This window comes from Magallana gigas, chromosome 8 (assembly GCF_963853765.1).
Source record: "Magallana gigas chromosome 8, xbMagGiga1.1, whole genome shotgun sequence".
NCBI classification, from domain to species: domain Eukaryota; kingdom Metazoa; phylum Mollusca; class Bivalvia; order Ostreida; family Ostreidae; genus Magallana; species Magallana gigas.
This window is the reverse complement of record NC_088860.1, coordinates 10,832,392-10,858,059: the sequence shown is the minus strand read 5'-3', so window position 1 is coordinate 10,858,059 and position 25,668 is coordinate 10,832,392. Positions and strand designations below refer to the sequence as shown.

The 25,668-nt window shown below is 31.7% G+C and overlaps 1 protein-coding gene across 7 annotated transcripts; it reads right to left on the bottom strand.

The window, feature by feature from the left end:
• Nucleotides 1-4,520: 4,520 nt before the first annotated feature.
• On the bottom strand, nt 4,521-24,848 carry LOC105342314 (monocarboxylate transporter 12). 7 transcript variants are annotated; one of them, XM_066068458.1, is made up of 8 exons: nt 24,693-24,848; nt 18,215-18,307; nt 18,002-18,046; nt 15,013-15,149; nt 14,497-14,640; nt 13,785-13,928; nt 7,792-8,901; nt 4,521-6,945 (listed from the first exon to the last, which is right to left on the bottom strand). In XM_066068458.1, exons 4-8 carry the CDS (start codon nt 15,143-15,145, stop codon nt 6,779-6,781), a joined length of 1,698 nt encoding a protein of 565 aa, XP_065924530.1. In that variant the 5' UTR covers nt 15,146-15,149; nt 18,002-18,046; nt 18,215-18,307; nt 24,693-24,848; the 3' UTR covers nt 4,521-6,778. The 7 variants fall into 7 exon arrangements, with proteins under 7 accessions (XP_065924530.1, XP_065924532.1, XP_065924531.1 ...); XM_066068460.1 differs by having other exon boundaries at nt 15,013-15,146; XM_066068459.1 differs by having other exon boundaries at nt 18,002-18,043.
• Between the last annotated feature and the right edge of the window lie 820 nt (nt 24,849-25,668).

Here is a 25,668-nt window from a genome sequence, read left to right as displayed (position 1 = left end):
GTGCTTACAGACACAGGGCAAAATATGTGGGACAGAACACTTCCCATATACAGTGTTTAAGTCACAAAATATAAGTGCCAGATCATATTACCAGTGGTAAGGACATATGTTCATACATTATGATTGCTCAAGTTGGTTAAGCCATTATTATCAACAGATAGACAATTGTAAAACAGTCGGAAATCAGATGTAACACACAAATATTAATCAGTGAAAAAAACAAAGAATAAAACTTACGCGAACCATAGTTCTGTTACCACGTTGGTTTATTTTAAGCATTCGATTTTTATAATAAGCTTATGATTTTTAAAATTGCAAAAAGCATGACAATCGATGCATGACATGTGACCAGATCTGTCCCTATCATGTAAGTCATTGGGAGAGGGTGTTATCATTCTGCTCTTTCTGACACTAAACGACGTAAAATGATTTAATTTTATTATAAATGTAATTGTTAAATTTGAATTATACTGTGTCATATTATGGAGTTACCTCGACTTCATAAACAAACTCTCTCTCTCTCTCTCTCTCTCTCTCTCTCTCTCTCTCTCTCTCTCTCTCTCTTTAAAAGGGACATGGTCACGATTTTGGTCAAATGTTATTCTTATGTTTTTATTATTTACAATGCTTTAGAAATGCATTTCTAATGATCAAATTAAATTTGAGAGCCATTCGTAAAGTTATAAGCAAGATACAAGGCTCCCAATTCTTTGTCATGTAAACAAGGCTATATATAAGCATAGATAAACAGTTCCTAACGTTTAACACATTCAATTTAGGGTTAAAACTGAAATTTTTACTTCAACGTTCAAAATGTAAACAAACGCTTTGTTTACATAGCGAAGAATTTCATGCTCTGTAACTCGCTTATAACTCAACAAATGTCACTCAAATTTCGGTTGCCTATTAAAAATGCCTTTCTGAAGCATTATAAATATTAAAATCGGAAAAATAATGTTTGACCAAAATCGTGACCATGCCCCTTTAAACATTGCTGGATATATAAATGCATATGACCCATTGTTTTTTTAAAATGACCATGATTCCAACCATTTTAATAGAAAATTGTATCGCACTCAAATAGTATGTCACGGTGGCCTCATCTATTGGAATTTAAAACGTTTCAAAATATCACCTCTTGCACAAGGCTTAGGAACATCAAATCGGATCTCCTAAAGGATGTTAAAGGGACTTGGACACGATTTGACTTAAAATTTTCAAATTTTATATTTCTTTTTTCAATGTTTATACTGATAAATATAGAAGTTTTTAATGCTATGTCAAAATTTGAAAGTCAAATATCAAGTTATTAGCAAGATACAGAGTTCGTAATTCTTTGTTTTGTAAACAAAGCTCGAGTATTGTCATTTTTTACATATGTGTTGTATTGGTGTAAGTTTCAATAGAAAGTATCTTTCTTTTGTTGATACTTGTATTTATGAAAATATTGAGTTAGTTTAAATTGTTTTTTACATGTCATTTTTGTCTATGAAATGGTAAATCTCTACATTGCATATTTTGTAAACAACTATAAGACTCGAGCTTTGTTTACATAACAACCAATTATTACCTCTGTATCTTGCTTGTAACTTGACTTTAACATTCAATACTTTGGTCAATCATTTAAAATTTACCAATTAACCATTTTATACATAAAAAATAGAAATATATTTTTGATCTCAAATCATGTCCAAGTCCCTTTAATTTAAAGCTACAATGTCGAAATCCCTAAAAATGTTATAATGACATGCTTTTAGAATCCTTTGGCTATCTGTAAACAAGATTTTCTAATTTCACGTAAGCTTGTGACTATAAGCATACAAGACAGTGATCATCTTGACGTGTGAATGAAATCGCCATAAAAACAGTTTTAAAACCAAAAACAATTTTTAAACCAAAGCCTTCCTCACATTTAAAATTTGCTTCCATCCTCAGCAATGTTTGAAAGCTCTTTTCTATCAGGAAATATTAAAACATTTTGCTTACGTATAGGAAAATTCATTGTAATAATATTATTACATATATGTATTAATTTTCATTGGCAGACATTGATGGTCTTGGTCAGGTAAAATCACAAAACTGAACGATGCATATAGTTTTTTTTGTTTGTTTTTTTTTTATTTCACACATTCTGCAGACATACAATGCATGATTATGATGCTTTAAATATAATAATTCAGAAGTGCAAAATATTTTTTTTGGAGAGAGAGAGCGGAAAAAGAGAGAGAGAGAGAGAGAGAGAGAGAGAGAGAGAGAGAATTCAAGTAAAAATTGGATTCCAGATGTTCCAATGAGTATCAAAAATCTCATTTTCACCATTTTTATAAGAAATAAATTTCTGTGTTTCATAGAAGAGCTTTAAAGACGACATTGCATAAGAAACACTCAACTGTTTCTTGGTACACCTTGCTGTGTAAATATAGTACTTTAACCAAAGAAAAATGATATTAAGGATATCTTTGCTTTTACCAAGAATGCCTAGAATGAAAGTTTTCTTGGTAAATGTAACCTGAAAATTGATTTTTTCATCTAAATAATGTTTAAAATTTTCTAAAAAAGATTGAACACATTCACAATCCCACAGTATATGTTCTATAGTGACAAAAGGTACACATTTTAGAGTTTACTTTCTTAATTTTGAATAAAAAAGAGTTTGTTGCTAAAATTTTGTTAATTATTCTGTATTGGAACCATTGAAGTTTACAGATTTTTGTTATTATGAAAGGTAGTTTATGGATTAATTTCCATTCCATGTCCTCTATATCTAATAATTAATTCCACCTTCTTTTACCTGTTGTCACAGAGGTATTATTGTTTAAAATATCATAGAAAAACTTGGACTTTTTACATTTCATAACTTTATGTATGTTTTCTCTAATAAGCGGGTTTGCTAACTTTCTTAAAGTTTGGTTTTCACCCAATTTTCTGATGTATGTCTTCACAGCATGGATTATACTTGCATATTCTAAAAAGTTGACCTTTACATTCGTATACATATCACAAAACTTATCAAAACTAAGAAAAGTACTATCTTCCTCAATGATATCATTGATGTATCTAATATTATTATCAAATAGTTGTTTATTAAAAAAAAGATTTCCCTCCAATATGGATCAAAGGGTTATAAAATAAAGGTGAGTCTGCAATTGCGCCAGACTCTAATATATTATGCAAATCAACCCATGCTTTAAACACATCTATCCAGAACTTGTTTTTTAATGATTTCAAAAGTATATTAATGTATTCAATACCACATGATGTAAATTTATTTTGATTAAAATTAAGTATGAATTGACTCAACCCCCTGTTTGCAACAATAAGTTGTCTCACCCAGAATAATTTCATGGAAGATATAAATGCTTTGATATTTATCATCTTAAGACCACCTTCTTCCTATTTTTGAACAAGAACATCCTTCTTTATTCTGTGAGTTGAGCCATTCCATATAAATGAAAAGATTAGCTTTTCTAATTCTTTACAATAAAAGACAGATGGGTTTGGGATAGACATTAGTATATGATTCAACAAAGGTAGCACTAATGTCTTGATAACTGTAATCTTGCCAATGGGAGTTAAATGTCTTTTCTCCCACTGTTTAAGGATAGACTTAATTTTAACCAATTTTGGATCATAGTTAATACTAGGCATATTTAGCAAATCAACATCAAAATTTATTCCAAGCAAGGTGAATTTAGTAGATCCCCAATTCAACTTGCTATTAGGAATAAGTATATCATTACTATATTTTTTGGAACCTATCCATACAGTATGAGTTTTTGAATAATTTATACACAAGCCGGACATTTCCGAGAATCTATGTAATGTAGAAATGGTTTCTAATAAACTTTCTTCACTTCCATCCAGGATAATCGAGGTGTCATCTGCAAGTTGCGAAATCTTTTTTTCTATATTACCCACTGTTATACCTTTAATTTTTTCTAATTTGTATTGCCAAAATTTCTGCACAAATCAGGAATATATAAGGGGATAATGGATCTCCTTGTCTACACCCCCTCTGAATATTAAAAATTTCAGAGAGATTGCCACCTTGATTAACCGCAGATGTTATGTTTGTATAAAAAAATAAATAAAACTTTTATTACAACGCATGCGTTGTAAACAAAAAAAGGAAGAAATTATATATGTAAAACGTCTTGATTTCTGTAGCCCCAACAAGATATATCTGACTATCTGCTACGACTAATTTTAAGATGGTAAAAAAGCCTGTAAAACGTCATTTAGTTGGGACAGTTCAATTATTTTTTTCACTTCAACTGATGAGGAAATAACATTTCTTAAGAAAAATAATAATACTTCGAGCTAAAGACTGGGGTACTGTCCTTACCGATATATTTCATTTTATCAAATAAAATATACAACATGACTAATGTTGTATATTTTATTTGATAAAATGAAATATATCGGAAAGGACAGTACCTTATTTATATAAACGTATGAGCACACATATTGCACGTACTATTAACCTTTACATGAATTTGCTGACATCACCAACTGAAAAAACTGATACGTGAAATTTTATTAATCAACATTTAAAGTATAAACAACTACCATATTTATTTTGTTTTCCCTTTTCCAAATAATACATTTCTAATAACATTCAAATCTACATTTTATTTATTCTAGCACCTTTGAAGACTTGAAAAAACATCATTAAAGTAAATCTAATAGTCATGAATAAAAAATAAAAAAAAACAAAACATCAGCACATAAATACAAGCACCACTCTATTCCATTCAAATGGATCGCCTATCATGCTAACTTGTGTCATTTTATAGAGTATGCTATGCTAAGAAACAAAATGAGAGATTCATATAGTAAAAAAAATGTTCTATCCTATCAAAGCGGAGCAGCTAGGCACAAAATAAAGTGCATGCTGCAAATGGCAAGTGTCCTTTCCGATATATTTCATTTTATCAAAATAATTTTATACAACATGGGATCTGAGAGCCGCTGAGGTTCATCCCCGGATTTTGACTATTTAAACACAAAAAAAATCATAAAAGCAACTGACGAAGATATTTGACACATTTTTTTGTCATTTAAACTAGACCAACCACACGGCACTAATAAAAGTTAAACATTAAACCATTAAAATAATATGGATTGTAGTAGAAAGAAAGCATGTATAAATATAAATGTAATTTTTTTGGCTATTACAAAAGGTTGAGGCAATTCTTTGTGTTTTGGTAAAAGGATAGGAAAATCACAAAACTGTAATAAAAAAATAAATTGTGACATGTGTTTTAGATTCACATTATGAGACAATATATATATATATATATATATATATATATATATATATATATATATATATATATATATATATATATATATATATATATATAGTTGCTATTTAATGCTTTTTTGTTTGTTTTGCCTGAGTATACAAGAACATGTATATATAGTAGCTACACTAAGGTTACATTTAATATTTGTTTAATATAAAAAAATATATATCAATATTTGTTAAAATATAAACAAAGATCCACATCAAACTATAAAATCAAAACAAATATTGATAACAATATTGGTAAAAAATATAAAAAGAGATTCTTATCAATATTTATTACTTAACAGAGATTCAATAAAAAGTTATTACTCAAGACATTATGTTTTGGTAAAGAATATTTTTAAACTAGTATTTGTGAGATTCAACAGTTTTGTATTATGCAAAAACAAGTGATCAAACTTCATGGTGTATTTTCGAGTACTAGATAACAATATATACTCCTATTGTCAAAATAAAAAGTTAACATATACATGTTAAGAAAAAGCAGCTATGTAATGGTCATGAGAGTGCATTCAATTGTTTATAGATAGAGATAGCATTCATAGAAGAAGACTAATTTGAATATCATATATCTCCTTTTTGCTTATACAGTAAAACACGGTTATAACGAACACGCCTATAATGAATTAACGCTTATAGCGAAGTGATTTTTATTCCCTGTGACCTTATTAACATGATGTACATTTGACGGATATAATGAATTATGTTTATAACGAAGCGAAATCGCCCGTTCCTGGCACTTCGTTATAAGCGTGTTTTACTGTATAGTGCTCCAAGAATTTCTACTGGTTCATCTAGAAGCATACATAAGTAGAGTTTATTTACACATTAATAAGACATATTTTGTTCGAATCTTGGAAAATCAACTTAATCACTCACTGAGTAATTTCAATGGCAGACTCAAAAAATAAAATAAAAAAATTCTTTTGAACTGGAATATTTCTGTTGTTGTCAATGAAAATTATGATACCCAGACTGATATTCTATTGGCAAAAACTGTGAATGAAGCGATTTTAACAAATAGTACTAAAAATACCGCAATGTTATATGATTTTGGAATTGTGAAATGATAAAAATTTGGAGTGTACATAATACATGCACTACTTTTACTTAAAAATAAACATCTTAAGTGGTGCAATGAAATATAAAAAAAATATTTACCCGTGCGAGCATTGATTTATGAAAAATTAGACTCAAACAATCTTACTGCATGCTTAACAAATAACAAATTGCAATTTTGTTTTCTAAATTGCAATTGGATACAAAAAATACTCATAGAATATAGTGATTCAAAAACTTGAAGACAACAACAGCAACAACAACAACAAGATTGTGTTAATTTTGATTAATACATTAATATTGTGATTCCAAAAAATCTCATGCACAAAAACATCATCAACAACAAAAAACGTCAGTTTTATAATAAACTAAAAGTCTATTTCATGGCACCTTGCAAAAAAAAAGAATTTAGGAAACATTTTCATCACATTGGACTTCTTTTTCACTGTTGCTTTTCCTCCACTGGCCTCTTGCTATGACGTTTTCTATAGCCAAAAGAGAGGCTGCAATGATGGCAAAGGAGCCAGCCACTCTAATGGATGCTGACCAGGAGCCAGTAATGTCTTTGAGTACACCTATCAAGGACAAGAAAAATGCCATTAAAATTCATCTCAAAACATTTAAAATAGTCAAATTTCTGCGAACTTCTGAGGAAAATATCTCGCTCCTTCAGTTACTAGTATTAGGCATGGCAATGTTTATACATTTTCCCTGCTGGTTTAAAATTTAAATTGTGCTTTGTTATAACTTGTGACTTAATAACAACACTCAGAGTGTTATATATAACAACACAATTTCATAATTAACATTTTAAGAGTGACTCTTAAAATGTTAGTTGTTATATAGCTAGTTATATTGACAATTTAAGAATGGATTTTTAGGTTTTTTCTTAATCATGCAACTAAAATATTTTTATCTCAAGAATTATTTTCCTCCTTTAAAACAATTTTTAATAAAATACAATTTCAGTTATTCATCACAATTTTTTGAAAATATAAATGCAAACAAAGCATAGTAATGCAAAGTAATGCCATGTAATGCCAGCATTACACTAGATTTTGGAAAGTAATGCATTACATTACCATTACTTGTAATGCTAATTTTGTGGCATTACACATTACTAGCATTACTTTGAAAACATGTAATGCATTGCAATGCATTACCATTATATTTAGCATTACCCCAAGCCTGCTTGTGAGTTACAAAGTTTGAATATTTCTTTCATTCATGTTAACTGTTGTAGAATTTAACTGTATAGTCCTTTAACCCCCCAAAAAGGTCAAAATAAGCTTAATAAACATTTTAACACAATCAGAATCTGATAATCTGTCATAAACCTGCCATTTTTCATAGAGAAAATTTTTAAATTGTAATCTAGAGATGAATTAGTAATTTTTTTCGAAAAATACAAAAAATCTTACCTGAAAGCACTGGATTCATTAGCAAGGAGATTGAAACAACTAAACAATCGAAGCCCCAGGCACTTGACAATTGTTCTATCCCAACACAATCCACAAGTATGATCACAAATGTCCCGTTGAACCCTCCAGTGAAAATTCCAAATGCCATACACCAAGACAAAATGCTGATAAAATCCTTAAACATTGGAATAAGGAGGTATCCTACACCGTGAATTAAGATGTACAGGGTGAAAATCTCTTTTCTCCGTATGACGCATTTGTCATTGATAAACCCAGCGATTAAACGACCCACGACATCAACGCTGCCAAACGCAGGAATCAGAAACATGCTCTGATGGATTGTAAGGCCTTGCTCTCGCCCATAAGATGGGAGAATAATAAAAATAGAGTGATAGCTGTATATCAGAAAGAAAAAGCACAACATTAGCAAATTAAAATTTACACTTCTGAACAGGCTGAAATCTAAGTTTTGGAAAAATTTACAGCAAGTGACAAGCTTGTTTTTTTGTGCCTTGGGACTTGAGGGAGAAATCTCTTCTACAAGCATAACCTCCTTTGGAATATTTTGACTGGATAGAGAAATAGATGATATTGCAGTGATACTAGCCCCCAATGAACCGCTCTCAGATGCTTTGTGGTGTCGTCTGTATGTAGGAGAAGACTGGCTATTGTACTCTGAATTCTTTATCAGTTGTACTCTAACTTCATGGTCTACATTTAAGCCTCCAATCTGAGCATCCTTTGTATTTGAATCTTTATCTTCTGGTAATCCTTTTTCTCTCATTTCATGAGACCTGTGATGATTATCCATATTGTTCTCAAAGTTTTCATCTGGAAGCAGTTGCTCAGCCTCTTTCTGTACTAGTGGATACTTATGCGCTGGTCTAAGCAATAAAGCACATGGGCATATATGTCCCATGATTGCTCCTAAAATCAGCATACAACCCTTTAAACCATAGTTATCAATCAGAACCTGCATCAGAATCGGCACACATATACCACCCATTGCAGCCCCTGCCATGTTAATTCCATTTGCCACTCCTCTTCTTTTGTTGAATTGACGTGTACTGATGACAACACTTGGTGGAAAGCTGAGTCCAAAGCCAAAACCTACAACACAAGAGAGCCACCATGACACTCATGCTATACAGACAATGTAAAATTATTACATTACACTGCTATGATAAGCTATACAACAGTGTATTGTAGAGGAGCAATTTCACAAATATGATAATTATTCTAATTGCTGTAGATTGGGACCATGGTAAGATATAATGACCTACTTTTGGGTTTAAAGGGGCATGGTCACGATTTTGGTCAAAAAATATTTTTTCGATTTGAATATTTAGAATGCTTCAGTAAGTCATTTTAAATAGGCAACCAAAATTTAAGTGTCCTTCGTTGAGTTATAAGCGAGTTACATTTCTTTGCTATGTAAACAAAGCATTTGTCTACATTTTGAATGTTAAAGTATAAATTCCAATTTTAGATGTAAAATGCATGTGTTAAACATTAGGATCTGTTTATTTATGTTTTTAAATAATAAGAAACTACAACTGTCCTAATGGGACTAATACCCCCGCAAATTAAGGCTAATTTCAAATGGGACAAATAATTGAATTGAATAATAAAGGTTTGGAACACATACAAAAAAAAATTAATTCTAGAATTGTAAAAAAAAAAAAATTTGTTAACAAAGAAAAATTAAAATCAAAATTGTCAGAATTTCACTGTAAATAACAGTAATACATTTACAAATGTATGTTACTGATGATATTTTTTTTATTTAATTGATTTAAAGAAAAACCAACAAAATGACAATAACCCCTCCCTTTGCAGTAAATGGAAATGCCGGTAGCCAAGCAATGCTCTTCTGTTGATAAAACTTTCAATATCTTTCTAATAGGAGTCTTGACAGATGCAATTAGTTGTTTCAAATTTTCCTCACTTTCTCCTATGGCACAATGGAACTCTATATCAGAAAATTGATCCCATAGGACTATGATTTTCTTTGATGAGCTTGTTAAATTTAATAAACTCCCAAAACATTACCATAATTACCATACTAAGTAAAAATATGTAAAAAAGAAAATTTAATATTACAAACAATTTTAAAATTGCTAAAACACTACAATCAAATCAGTAATTTTGAATTAAATTAATGCCCAATAGGGTCACTTCATCAATTTACTTGACTAATAAATTTAAACAACTTCTAAAAATAGTTGAACTTCTTTATTAATAATGATATTATTTATTTACTTATAATGATAGAAACTTTTGGTTTACATGAAACAGTTTTAAAATAGCCCCAAAACCATCACCCATTTTACAGATTATCAATTTTTCCTAAACACATGCTCCATTTGAACCATGGTTCAGATAATGGCTCCCTTGGGACAAATGAATTCAGCCACACTTGTCTTTGATGTTCTTATTAGCTCCTAAGAATTTATCATTGACAAACAAAAACTTTGCATTGTCAGTTGAAAGAATACTTATAAAAAAACATTTTTTTTATTAATTAAGACATAAATACAAAAGAACTTCCATCTGGATGTATTTATATAAATATATTTTACAGTGTTTAACATCAGTGTACAATATATAGAATAAGGAAAATGAAAACTGTCATAAAATCATTAAATCTTGTCTGATCTTAAAAAAAATTGCAGGCGCACATCTTCAGATGGTGTTCAACATATGTACAAAGTTTCAAACTGTTCCATGCAGTAATAAAAAATTCTATAAGGGGGACAAAGTTGCGTCTACAGACAGACGGACAGACAGACAGATGGAAGGACGGACGGACAGACAGCCGGGCAGGATGAAACCAATATACCCCCCTATACTTCGTTTGCGGGGGTATTAATAGACAAATCCGCTTGAAAAAGATTGTTACTGGTATATTGAACCTATTTAAACAAACATAGGTAATCATAGATTACTAAGCTCACCGAGACGGAGCATCACCCTTATGAGACATCACCTTCATAAGACCACCTTTATCATTTTATATGAAAATCATACTTTATGATCTTGGATATTCATGGATTCTGTTTTGACAAAATATCGTATATCATCTGATAATTTTTTTTTTATGATAATCATATGTTCATATGTTAATCAATACAATGATATAAAATTAAATATTGCATCATGTCATATTTATAATATATATCATATAATACAATAAAATACCGTAATAAACAATTATTGAGATATGATATTGTAACGTATGATATGACATTGTATTGTGTTATACCTTATTGTATTTGATCACATAATACAATATCATAAAATATAATACAATATAGTAATATATTACAATATCATATTACATAATACATCATAACACTGAAACATGATATTATATTGTATAATATAGTATGATATTGTATTGAATGACACTGAAACATATTTGATACATTATATGATATTATATCATATTTAATACAATATAATTTGATTCCAACACTGTATCTTATCAAATGATACAATATTATGTGATAAAGTAAAATATTATAAAATACATTATTATATTATACATATTGTATCATATGACACAATAATATATATTACAATATCATATAATACAATTTCATGTGATATGAAAATATATCATATAAACCAATATCATATCATATAATATCGTATGATACAATATTATATAATATTACAATATCATATAATACAATTTCATGTGATATAATTCTATATTACTGAAACCAATATCATATTATACAATATTGTATGATTCCATATTATAGAATATACAATATTGTATCATAGGATACAATATAATATTTTGCAAAATCTTATGTAATTGTATCATGTGATAAAATAATATATTAAAAATACAATATAATATTATACAATATTGTATCATAATATACAATACTATACATAACAATATCATGATACAATATCATATCATAAAATATCAAAAAAATTGATACAATATCATATCGTATCGTATAACTTTTTATAATTATATAACATATGATATCATATTGTATCATATCAAACAATATTGTTTCATATCATACAATGCTATATCATAGGAATCATGTTATATCATTTATCAACAAACACATCTATCTATCGAGCTGGTTTGAGTGAGGTAGGAGATTCCTTTAGCATCCTTGATAATGGAGATCAGGCTCTGCATCTGAAGCAACCTCTGCATTTAATTTATAATAAAGTTAAATCAACTATGCAAGCTATCATCTATAAAACATGTGACCTGTTCCAAAAAACTAAACCTCATCCAGCATCCAAAACCTATGGCTCAGATTCAGCATTCAAGCCCATCAGGTGCATTGGTATCATAAGACGCATCATCCATGCAAGTTTGGTGAAGTTTGGACCAGTAATAACTAAGATATCATCATCAGAGGGCACTAGCAATTAAAACCTAACTTCCTCCAGCATCTGCAACCTATGGCTCAGATTCAGCATCCATGCATGTCAGGTGCATCTGTATCATAAGACACACCATCCATTCAAGTTTGGTGAAGTTAGGACCTGTAATAACTAAGATTTATTTTTTAGCATCCTTGATAATGGAGATCAAGCTCTGCATCTGCAGCTACCTCTGCGATTCATTCATATTACAGTTAAATCAACTATGCAAATTTGAAATAGTACTATCATCTATTAAACATGTGACCTGTTCCTAAAAATTTACTTTATCCAGCATCCGAAACCAGACTCAGCATTCAAGCCTGTCAGGTGCATCAGTATCATAAGACACACCATCTATGGAAGTCTGGTGAAGTAAGGACAAGTAATAACTAAGATATCATCATCAGAGGGCACCTGTTTCAAAAACTTTATTTAACCAGCTCTTAAAACCTTAACCTCCTCCAGCATCCGAAACCTATTGCTCAGGTTCATCATTCAAGCTTGTCAGGCGCATCAGTATCATAAGATGCACCATCCATACAAGTTTGGTGAAGTTAGGACCAGTAGTAACTAAGATATAATCATCAGAGGGCACCTGCAACAAAAACTTTAACCAGCTCTAAAAACCTTAACCTCTTCCAGCATCCAAAACCTATTGCTCAGATTCAGCATTCAAGCTTGTCAGGTGCATCAGTATCATAAGACACATCATCCATACAAGTTTGGTGAAGTTAGGACCAGTAGTAACTTAGATATTGCTATCAATGGGCACCCGCAACAAAAACTTAAACCTGCTCCAAAAACCTTAACCTCCTCCAGCATCCGAAACCTATAGCTCAGATTCAGCACTCAAGCCTGTCTGGTGCATCAGTATCATAAGGCACACCATCCATGCAAGTTTGGTGAAGTACGGACCAGCAGTAACTAAGATATTGCTATCAAAGGGCACCTGCAACAAAAACATTAACCTGGTCCAACAACCTTAACCTCCTCCAGCATCTGAAATTTAGGACCCAGATTCAGCATCCAAGTCTTTCAAGTCCATAAGTAGGTCCAGATGCATCATCCATGCAAGTTTGGTGAAGATAGGACAAGTAATAGCTTAGATACAGGACCTGCAACAAAAACTTTAACCAGGTCCGGATGCCGACGCCGACGCCACCGCCGACGCCGAGGGTATAGCATAAGCTCTCCTTGACTTCGTCTCGGTGAGCTAAAAACAGGGCACAAGCCTTGTTTACATGATAAAGATTTGTGAGCTCTGTATCTTGCTTATAACTTAACGAATGACTCTCAAATTTCATTTGATCTTTAGAAATGCATTCCTAAGGCATTGTAAATAATTAAAACAGAAAAATAGAATTTGACCAAAATCATGACCATGCCCCTTTAATCAGTGCGAGAAGGCAATTGCTGATTGTTTATGATATTACATATACTAATATACATTACATACCTAGTACCTTTGTACCTTTAAGTAACTGAAAACTGATTAAACAAATATTCTGATATTTTTGAATTTTTTTAACTGTAACAGAATTTATCTCTCTTACCAGAGGTTTACTACCCTTAAAACACTAGCTTACCTGTGAGTACCCCATAAGTAAAGTACATGACTTCTATGGAAGGTGCAAAGGAACTGAGAACTAATCCTGAGCTTGTCAACAGACCTCCAGCAAAAATAACTCTCTGGTGAGTATACCGATCGCATAACCAATTGGAAAAGGGACCTGAAGTGAAATATGTATATTTGTCAGATACATGTACAAATCTGGGGCTCTACAGAATTTGAATTAAAATCAAAATCTCTTTGTTGATTCCTGTGTATAGTGTCGACACCTACACTGGAGTCATTGAAATATTCATTAGGGACCCGGATTATTTTTCTTGGATTTTGTGGGTGATCATTTATTTAGGAGAGTTCTACAGGACTTCACTGATCAAAATCAACTAATCCCCTGTGGACAACAAAACTGAATAGAATAAAATCTATCAAATTGTGCATCTAGTCTGGAATCATTAATATTTGTTTTGGCCCTTTTTCTTGGATTATGTTGGTACCTTTTATCACAAACAAATGTCCACAACAAATCAATAAACACAGTCTTTATTCATTCTATAAAGAAGCAATTTCATGAATTTATTAAAAAATTGGCAATCCACAAAAAATTTGACCACATAAATTTGATTGATTCAACTGTGTCTGTTTAGATAAATGATTTTGAATACTGTATAGCCGAAGAAGTGCCAGCTTTAAACAGCACCCAAATCATTTCTAGGTTTAGATCTTGAACTTACTGAGTGAGAGAAAGAAGAAGCCAGTGATGGACTGAATAACAGTCAGCTGACTTTGGGGAATCTGGTAAACCTTGCCAAACTCCAACAATAGGACCCCAAAGGATTTAATCCCTCCAATCACAAAAAGGGAGATAGTGGCAGTACCTGAAAACAGTGAACAAATGGAAGCAGTTTGTGTGACAATATTAATTAGAGATAATGTAGAGGGCCAAAAGAGCAATCAAATCTAATGCATTGAAGTTTTATTGAATAAAGTAATACAAGTTTGTTTAATATCTGATGTATATAATTACAAATGAATTGTGGAACAAATTTAACTTCAGACTACATACAAGTTTCAACAGCTGTCTGAATCAGTTGGAGGGGGCCAGACATATAGATATCTGAGAGATTCCAGCTTTGGGCCATTAGATGTGACCTGTTTAATCAAAACCGTGGGTTCAACAAAGCCAATGATAGAAATACTGAATGGACGCTGAGTGATATTGTCAGAGATACAAACATTTATGTACTTACTGAATAAAATGACCCAGGCCCAGCCATGGTCCACCGGAACATCATAAACTAGGGGAGTGTCCTTGTCCCCTGACTCTTGACCTTTGTCCAGGTTTTCATTGACTCCATGGACATGATTTTTCTCCTTTTGCATCCTACTATCAACAAGAGTTTCATAAATTACCAGACATAAATTCTAAACATACATAATCACAGATTATAAAGCTCACCAAGACGAGGCATCACCCTTATGAGGCATCTTATGAGGCATCACCTGTATGAGGCCACCTTTATCATATTATATGAAAATCATACTTTATGATCTTGGATAGTCATGGATACTGTTTTGACACAATATCGTTTGTCATCTGCTAAAAAATTGTACGATAAACATATGTTCATTTCTTACGGTATTTTAAGATACAATGTTTATCAATACAATACATGTAATACAAAATACAATATTGCATCCTATAATACTTACAATATATATCATATAATACAATAAAATACTTTAATAAATAATGATGAGATATGATACTGTAACACATGATATGACATTGTATTGTGTTTTACATTATTGTATTTGATCGCATAATACAATATCATAATACATAATTTATGATACAATATAGTATTATATGATACAATATCATATCACATAATACATCACAAAATTGTACATCATGATATCATATTGTATAGTATAGTATGATATCATATTAAATGATACTGTATCATATTTGATACATAATATGATATTGGATCATATGATACAATATAATTTGATTTTGTTTGTCATTTTCGCTAACACAATTATAAACCATTTGACCTGTAATATGCATGAATGCATCAAATAATTTAAACTTAATAAATTTTTAGAAGTAAACTACGAATCATTTATATTATCGTTAAATCAACTGTGCAAGCTATTATCTATAATGTGACCTGTTCTAAAAAACTAAACCTCCTCCAGCATCCGAAGTCTATGACTCAGACTCAGCATCCATGCCTGTCAGGTGCATCAGTATTATAAGACACACCATCCATGCAAGTTTGGTGAAGTTAGGACCTGTAATAACTCAGATATATTTTTTAGCATCCTTGATAATGGAGATCAGGCTTAATTTGCATCTGAAGCTACCTCTGCGATTCATTTATATTATAGTTAAATCAACTATGCAAGTTTAGAATAGTACTGCTATTTATTAAACATGTGACCTGTTCCAAAATAGTTAACCTTGTCCATCATCTGAAACCTATGACTCAGATTTAGCATTTAAGCCTGTCTGGTGAATCAATATCATAAGATGCACCGTCCATGCAAGTTTGGTGAAGACCAGTAGAAACTATGATATAATCATCAGAGGGCACCTGCTCCAAAAACTTTAACAAGATCTACAAACTTTAACCTTCTTCAGCATCTGAAACCTATGGCTCAGATTCAGCACTCAAGCCTGTCTGGTGCATCAGTATCATAAGACCCACCACGTTAGGACCAGTAACTTAGATATTGCTATCAAAGGGCACCTGCACCAAAAACTTTAACCTGCTCCAAAATCTGAAATTCAGGATTCAGGTTCAGAATCCAAGTCTTTCAAGTCCATAAGTACCAAGTAGGTCCAGATGCATCATCCATGCACGTTTGGTGAAGATAGGACAAGTAATAACTTAAATACAGGACCTGCAACAAAAACTATCACCATGTCTGGACGCCGATGCCGGGGGTATAGCATAAGCTTCCCCCGACTTCGTTTTGGTGAGCTAAAAACCATACAGACTCCTGTGTAATCTATTAAGTTAAAAGTTAAAAGTTAAGTATGCAGGTTATTACAAATAAACAAGAAGCACACAATCCTTCACAGTCATCTGAGTACCATAGCCTGTAGATAAACCTCAAATTTCAAAAACTCTCAAATTTGCAATTAAAGCTTCATTTTGGATGTTTGCAAACATTAAATCATAAAAGGGAGCAAGAGTTAAAGGAATCTTGGATTATCTATACCCAAGCTCCAGAGGCCAAAAATTGTAAACTTTTGGTAAAAAGAGACCTGCAGGCCTCTAAAAGTTTGTATCTGAAAATGTTGTGAGATTTGTTCACTATATGGCCATATTGGCCCCACCCAAGGGCCTGAAACTCTTACCCATAGGCCAGGAATATAACAATTCCGTGTTTGATAGAAGGCTGCATGTATATTATAATCATGCAATAGTTTTTCTTGAATTGAAGAAGATTTCTAAGATTCATTACATGTTCATAATATGGCCATATTGGACCCCCTAGGGTCTGAGCCCCTTACCCAGGGGCCATGAAATTCATAAATTTAGTAGTCAGAGGAATTCATAAACATTATAATCATGCATTTAGGTGCTTTTTTTTCCACATGTGTGGGAGTAGAGAAGATTTTTTTTAATTTGGCCATTTCTTCTGCATATTTGACCTACCCATAGGGCCTGAAGGTAAGGTCATAAATTTCAAAATTTAAATTCCTCTTATCCTTTCGATGCTTCAAACCAAAAATCATAACAAATGACCTTGTAGTTTTCAAAAAGAAGTTAAAAATGTAAAATTGTTAACAGACGATGCACAACAACGGACAAAGACCAATGGCAATAGGTCACCTGAGTGACTCATGTGATTTATAGTGTTACATAATATATATATATGCACTTGCTTACAGACACAGGGCACAATATCTGGGACGGAACACTTCCCATACACAGTGTTTACTTAAAGGTCACAAAATATAGGTGACAATGGTAAAGACACATTTTAATGCATTTATGATTTATTTTTGTTGGTTCAGCTTTTGTCATCCCTGAAAGACACATGTATAATAAAACAGTTGAAAATCAGATTTTTTGACACAAAGAGGAGTGAAACTAAATGTTACCTTTGATTTTAATTGATGATTAAACCGCCATACAAATTTTATGAAAACTTTGGTTCAAATACATACTGCATCAAAGTTCAAGAAATAAAACATGGTCTTGAAATTCTTTAACTTACCTGTAAAGATTTATCGCCTCTTTTGGGAGACAAGCAATCTGTCTACTTAAGAGAAAAATTACAGCAGGTAAGAATATTTCATGATCAATGACATTTAAAAAGATAATGTAGATCATTTTTTATACACATTTTATCATGGGACTTTCCGAAAAAATATCAGTGTTAAAAAGTATGGATTTCAAGCATAGATCATCCAAAGCAATAACATTTTACCCTGTATCACGTATTATTTTCAGATTCAATTTCCTACTAGACTTTCAATCCATGGCATTCTTGGTTTGAACAAACTCTTCTGAATATTTAACCCTGTAAAATTGGAAAGTACATTTTAGTGTTTAAGGTCAAGATCTAGAAAATGAACTAAGGCTAAATACATAATGACACTATTATTGATTTGATACATCTTTTTACCTGTACATTACAGATTTTAAGGAATTATGTGTAGAGTATGTAACATTTTCTTCAAAGCCTCTATAAAATGTTTATGTCATAATTTCACAATTAAAACTCTTTTATGATGTGCATAAACCAAATGTTCAAGTTTCTTATAAGAAAAGAAAAGTTTGATACCTACAGTACTGAAACAAAAAACACTTCCTCTTCTGTCTGTCTGTCTGTCTGTCTGTCAGTCCATCTATCCATCCACCTCTCTCTCTCTCTCTCTCTCTCTCTCTCTCTCTCTCTTATTCAAAGATCAAATTATGATGTTTGTAATTATTATAATCCTTATGTTGATATCTCCAATCTACAGCATTTCTGTTTAATGAATATTTACCCAAGATAACAGAAATGATCATTTGAACTTGACATATGACCTTGAAATTCAAATGACCTTGAATGTTACCATACATATAAAGTCTATCTTGAAAGAAATTTTCAACCCTCAGCAATAACATGCCTTTGTGAGTTTCAATTTAATATCTACAAAATAAACATAGGTAATCACAGATTACAAAGCTCACCGAGACGAGACTTCACCCTTATGAGACTTCACCTTTATGAAACCACCTTTATCATATTAAATGAAAATCATACTTTATGATCTTGGATATTCATGGATTCTGTTTTGACACAATATCGTATATCATCTGTTAAAAAATTGTATGATAATCATATGTTCATATGTTAATCAATGCAATAATATAAAATTAAATATTGCATCCTATCATATTTATAACATATATCATATAACACAATAAAATACCATAATAAACAATGATGAGATATGATATTGTAACGTATGATATGACATTGTATTGTGTTATACGTTATTGTATTTGATCACATAATACAATATCATAATATATAAAACAATATAGTATTATAGTACAATATCATATTACATAATACATCATAACATTGAAACATATGATATTATATTGTATAAAATAGTATGATATTGTATGATACTGTATTGTTTTTTATACATAATATGATATTGTATCATATGATACAATATAATTTGATATGTACAACATTGTATCATATCAAATGATACAATATTATGTGATAAAGTAAAATATTATATAATACAATATTATATTATACATATTGTATCATATGATACAATAATATATTTTACAATATCATACAAAACAATTTCATGTGATGTAATAATATATCATATTAAAAACCAATATCATATTATACAATATCGTATGATACGATATTATATAATATTATAGTATCATATTATACAATTTCATGTGATATAATTATATATTACAGAAACTTATATCATATTTTATACAATATCGTATGATACAATATTATAGAATATACAATATTGTGTCATAGGATACAATATTATATTTTGCAATATCTTATGTTATAGTATCATGTGATAAAATAATAAATTTATAATACAATATAATATTATACCATATTATATCATAATATACAATACTATACATAACGATATCATGATACAATATCATAATATAAAATATTTAAAATTGATTCAATATCATATCATATCATATAACTTTTTATAATATTACATATGATATTATATTGTATCATATTAAACAATATTGTTTCATACCATACAATTCTATATCATAGGAATCATGTTATATCATTTATCAACAAACACATCTATCTATCGAGCAGGTTTGAGTGAGGTAGGAGATTTCTTTAGCATCCTTGGTAATGGAGATCAGGCTCTGCATCTGAAGCAACCTCTGCGTTTCATTTATAATATAGTTAAATCAACTATGCAAGCTATCATCTATAAAACATGTGACCTGTTCCAAAAAACTAAACCTCATCCAGCATCCGAAACCTATGGCTCAGATTCAGCATTCAAGCCTGTCGGGTGCATCAGTATACATTGAAGACGCATCTCCATGCAAGTTTGGTGAAGTTCAGACCAGTAATAACTAAGATATCATCATCAGAAAGCACTAGCAATTAAAACCTTAACCTGCTCCAGCATCCGCAACCTATGGCTCAGATTCAACATCCATGCCTGTCAGGTGCATCTGTATCATAAGACACACCATCCATTCAAGTTTGGTGAAGTTAGGACCTGTAATAACTCAGATATATTTTTTAGCATCCTTGATAATGGAGATCAAGCTCTGCATCTGAAGCTTCCTCTGTGATTCATTCATATTACAGTTTAATCAACTATGCAAGTTTGAAATAGTACTATTATCTATTAAACATGTGACCTGTTCAAAAAAATTTAACCATATCCAGCATCTGAAACCTATGGCTCAGACCCAGCATTCAAGCCTGCCAGGTGCATCAGTATCATAAGACGCACTATCCATGGAAGTCTGGTGAAGTTAGGACAAGTAATAACTAAGAAATAATCATCAGAGGGCACATGTTTTAAAAACTTTAACCAGCTCTAAAAACCTTAACCTTCTCCAGCATCCGAAACCTATGGCTCAGATTCAGCATTCAAGCCTGTCTGATGCATCAGTATCATAAGACGCACTATCCATGGAAGTCTGGTGAAGTTAGAACAAGTAGTAACTAAGATATAATCATCAGAGGGCACCTGCAACAAAAACTTTAACCAGCTCTAAAAACCTTAACCTCCTTCAGCATCTGTAACCTATAGCTCAGATTCAGCATTCAAGCCTGCCTGGTGCATCAGTATCATAAGACACACCATCAATGCAAGTTTGGTGAAGTACGGACCAGCAGTAACTTAGATATTGCTATCAAAGGGCACCTGCAACAAAAACTTTAACCTGCTCCAAAAACCTTAACCTCCTCCAGCATCCGAAACCTTAAGCTCAGATTCAGCACTCAAGCCTGTCTGGTGCATCAGTATCATAAGACACACCATCCATGCAAGTTTGGTGAAGTACGGACCAGCAGTAACTTAGATATTGCTGTCAAAGGGCACCTGCAACAAAAACTTTAACCTGGTCCAACAACCTTAACCTCCTCCAGCATCTGAAATTTAGGACTCAGATTCAGCATCCAAGTCTTTCAAGTCCATAAGTAGGTCCAGATGCATCATCCATGCAAGTTTGGTGAAGATAAGACAAGTAATAGCTTAGATACAGGACCTGCAACAAAAACTTTAACCAGGTCCGGACGCCGACGCCGACGCCGACGCCGAGGGTACTGTGGAATCATTAGATTTCGTAGTGGCTCAATTTTCGTGGAATTCGTGGGTACCTCTCATCAACGAATTAACACCCTCCACGAATTAATAAATTATGGTAATAAAGTCATATTTTCTCTGTAGGTTTGAGAGAATACACGAAATTACGTCCCCACGAAGCTGTAGAATTTAGGCAATCCACGAAAATTGGCCCCCACGATAATTAATGATTCCACAGTATAGCATAAGCTCCCCCTGACTTCGTCTCGGTGAGCTAAAAATAAATGCATGAGAGAACTCCAGTAACTCAAAAGGTCAAGGCCAAATATTTACCAAATCACTTCACTGTTAACACAAAATATTGATTATATTGTGTATATTATACTTGTGTAATCAATGCTATGCTGTAATCACAAATTTCTGGATACTGAGACTGTCAAGCTTCTGATTGTATGACACTTGTACATGTAAGGGTTAACTTCTAAATGGCTTTTCATTCACCACAAGAGGAATAGAATAGGTAAAAGATAACCAGGGAAGTGAGGAGGAAATCCCAACTAAACACATGAAATTGCACACAAAACAAAATGTATCCACTTAAAGGGGCATATTACGATTTTAGTCAACATATATTTTCCTGTTTTTGATGTTTATGTGCAATGCTTTAGTTAAGCATTCATGATAGCCAACAAAAATATGTAGGTGTCAGTCATCATGTTGTAGGCGAGCTCCAGAGCTCACAATTCTTTGTTATGTAAACAAAGCTAAGGTCATGTTTTTGTTTTAAAATTTTGAATATTAGAAGAAAATTCCAGGTTTAGACTTAAAATGAATGTGATAAATGCTAGAGGAAATATTCATAAATATTCAAAATGAATAAGCAGATACAAAAATAAGCTTAAAAAAACTTTTACAGGTATATTGAACCAATGTAAACAAAAACATGGCACGAGCCTTGTCTAAAAACCAGTGAGTTGTAAGCTCTGTATCTTGGTTTTAACTCTACAACCGTCCCTCAAACTTTGGTTGATCATCAGAAATGCATCAATACTAAAGCATTGTAAACAATAAAAATAGAAAAATAAAATTTGACCAAAATCGTGACCATGCGCCTTTAATAGCGAGTGAAGTGAGCTCTTAGAACCAGTTTGGGTGGGAAAAATATCAAGCTAAACCTACAGATTCATCAAGAACATTTTTTTGGTCTACGTTCCATAATGCTCTCTAATGTTTTCTCCTGTGGTGCTATGCCAAAAATGGCTAACATTTAACTTGTAATTTATGGTGCCTTGAGGTTTGAATGCAGTCACGTTTTGAAGACCGCACAAGCTTTGGTGAGATCCAAAAGACCTTTTACCTGTTTACATTCCTTCGGCTTCGTATACTGAGTTAATTAAGATGCGTAAACAAATGATTCTAGATTTTAACGTATGAAATCACCGTGATCTCGCACTGTATTTCCCACAATAAATTTAGAGACGATTCAAATATTTATAACGCGTGAACTAGCAATTTAAGTATAGACTGCGATACCTGCCTCAGATGATGTTTTTGTTTTTTTGTTTTTGTTTTGATAGAGAGACTATATATATACTAGCAAGAGGCATACTTTACTGTCATATCGATCCAATTTTAAGCTAATTTTGCATGCATGTACAGGAAGTACATTAAGTAGGGAATATAAATAAATAGGTCATTTTGAATTAAATAAAAGAACAAAGAAAAAAAAACGGACAGTTGAAAAATCTATACAGATAATGCATATTGTCAAACCATTATAATTTATTTATTTATTGAAATTCATTCTCTCTCTCCTCTCTCTCTCTCTCTCTCTCTCTCTCTCTCTCTCTCTCTCTCTCTCTCTCTCAAATTCTTTGATATTATTTGATAACTCTCATGCATGTGTTCAGACCCAGACTGATCTGGGGAGGGGGTGGGGGTCAGTTAAGAATAATCATGAGTATCCTGGCACTGTATTGGGGGGGGGGGGGGGTGGAGCTTGGGGTTCCAAGACCTATTTTCAGTCACTTTACTGGAATTTGAATTGTTGAATTTTCCAGGAAGGAGAATTCAAACTATTCTTATTCCTTAGCTGAGAAACAAATCAGCTTGGTATTAGAACTTAAATCTTCACCTGTGAAGGTATTTACATTTGCAAATATCTTTCCTGATATGAACCTATAGAAGAGCAAAACATTCATTAATCTGAGTGACTTATTTAACAGGTGAAGAGGTCAGATTTTTTTTAATGTCACAATGATCATCATACTTTCTTGTGAACTACAGATTGTAAATTAATGACTGTTGCATGAATTATTACAGACATAGAAATATGTTTATGTTTATAATTCTGAAAAATTTGCTTTTATATTCTTAAATTGTTTGCTCAAAATATACATCTTATTGCATTAGAAGTGATTTAAAAATTGGGACAGACTATAACTCTACTGGTGTGTGATCAATTCTCCCCTAGTAACATTTCTCTTTGAACAGTGCATTAATTAAATTTTTCATATATACTATTATGTGTTGATAAATTGAGGTAACAATGCACTGTCAAGAAATGGCACTTGGTGAGAATTGGTTGTATGCTAGCTACATACAGGTTCAATGTTAAAACAATTCAATTGTTCTGCTTTGAATTTGTATTTCGTTTTATGGATTTTTAAGATGGTTCACGGTTTGTTATTGTCATTTTTTCATGCAATTACTAGTATTGCCTGAAACTTTCTCTATTTTTCAAGGGAGTTTCAGTTTTAAAGAAAATGATTATGTTTGTCAAATTAATCAAGTAAGGGCATATAAATCATTTCCCATAGGCCTATACTTTATTGTTAAATAGCTTGCTCTCTCGTCTCATTTGTCCCGGATGCAATATATATGATTCATTTGTTTCATTTTGTTTCCTTTGTTTCGATTCATTAATTTTAGTTTTTAAAGTGATACATGATTTTCTCTAGCTTGTCTACAAAAAGGGGAAAAAATAACCCACGCGGGCTCAAATACCGGGTAGATCTATATAAATTATAACCAGCTAGGGCATCAAAAAGCCTGTCTGATCAGCTGATAGACCCGTGACAATATTCTAGAAACTGTTTGCATGGTGTTTATAAGCATATTTACCTTTATAATAAACGAAACCAACATGTTCTGTTTCTTGAATCAACTGCCATCCTATAAAACAGTAGCCTAGCACAAATTAATCATCGATCGAATTCAAGTAAGATTTCGTCAGCTGTTTCAGACGCACCGACATGAGGTTGTCGCAAAATAATTACCACTTTACCATGGATTTCTGTTGAAGACTTTACAATAAAATTTTAATTACTTTAAATAATTCATATAAAATGCATATTATCTAACGTTATAGCCATTAAATAATTCAATAAATAATTAATCAATATTTGGCATTTAACCGTAAACATGATTCTAAACACGGTAAAACTAATTAGCATAGGAGCCGATATCGGTTTTGGTTCCATACAGGCCTATGGGCTACATTGCTCATATGCATGAGTACCAACTTTTGCTCAAGCTGATAACTAGTTTTGATAAATAATTAACAACATATAACCGGATAAATCATCTAAAGCAAATTAATTTCACACCACTTAACTTAGCCTAAAATTTTCCCTCATATTATACTTTCAATCTTTTTTAAAGAATTGTTCTAAAGTCACTCTTGATCGATTTTGAAAAGATCTAATAAATACTGACTTTGTTTTGTTTCTCAAGTTTGAAAAGTATTTTATTCATAATACATGTATATACATATATATTAAAGTATATACAGTGAACATGGATTTACTAAACAGCAGACAGTGTAGCCCATATTATATATTAGTTCTTCCATAAGAGATCAAGGTACAGATATAACAATAGTATAATATATATTTGTAGTTTTACAAAGACCTTTTAAATAATCTATAAAGACATTACAGAATGTAAAAGTGTTATATAAAAAATGAAATATAGAATAACAATCAGTTACAGTTAGAAAATCAAAGGAGGAAATATCGGGGGGGGGGGGGGGGGTATAGAATATGCTCAATATTATGTATACATGTACGTTTAACTTACATACAAGAACATACTGTAT

Coding starts and splice junctions, on each gene's coding strand:
- LOC105342314 (XM_066068458.1), bottom strand. CDS start 15,145: ATGCAAAAGGAGAAAAATCATGTCCATGGAGTCAATGAAAACCTGGAC. Junction 13,929..14,496: donor CTTCTTCTTTCTCTCACTCA/GTAAGTTCAAGA, acceptor ATTTCACTTCAG/GTCCCTTTTCCAATTGGTTA. Junction 6,946..7,791: donor AATGAATCCAGTGCTTTCAG/GTAAGATTTTTT, acceptor TGTCCTTGATAG/GTGTACTCAAAGACATTACT.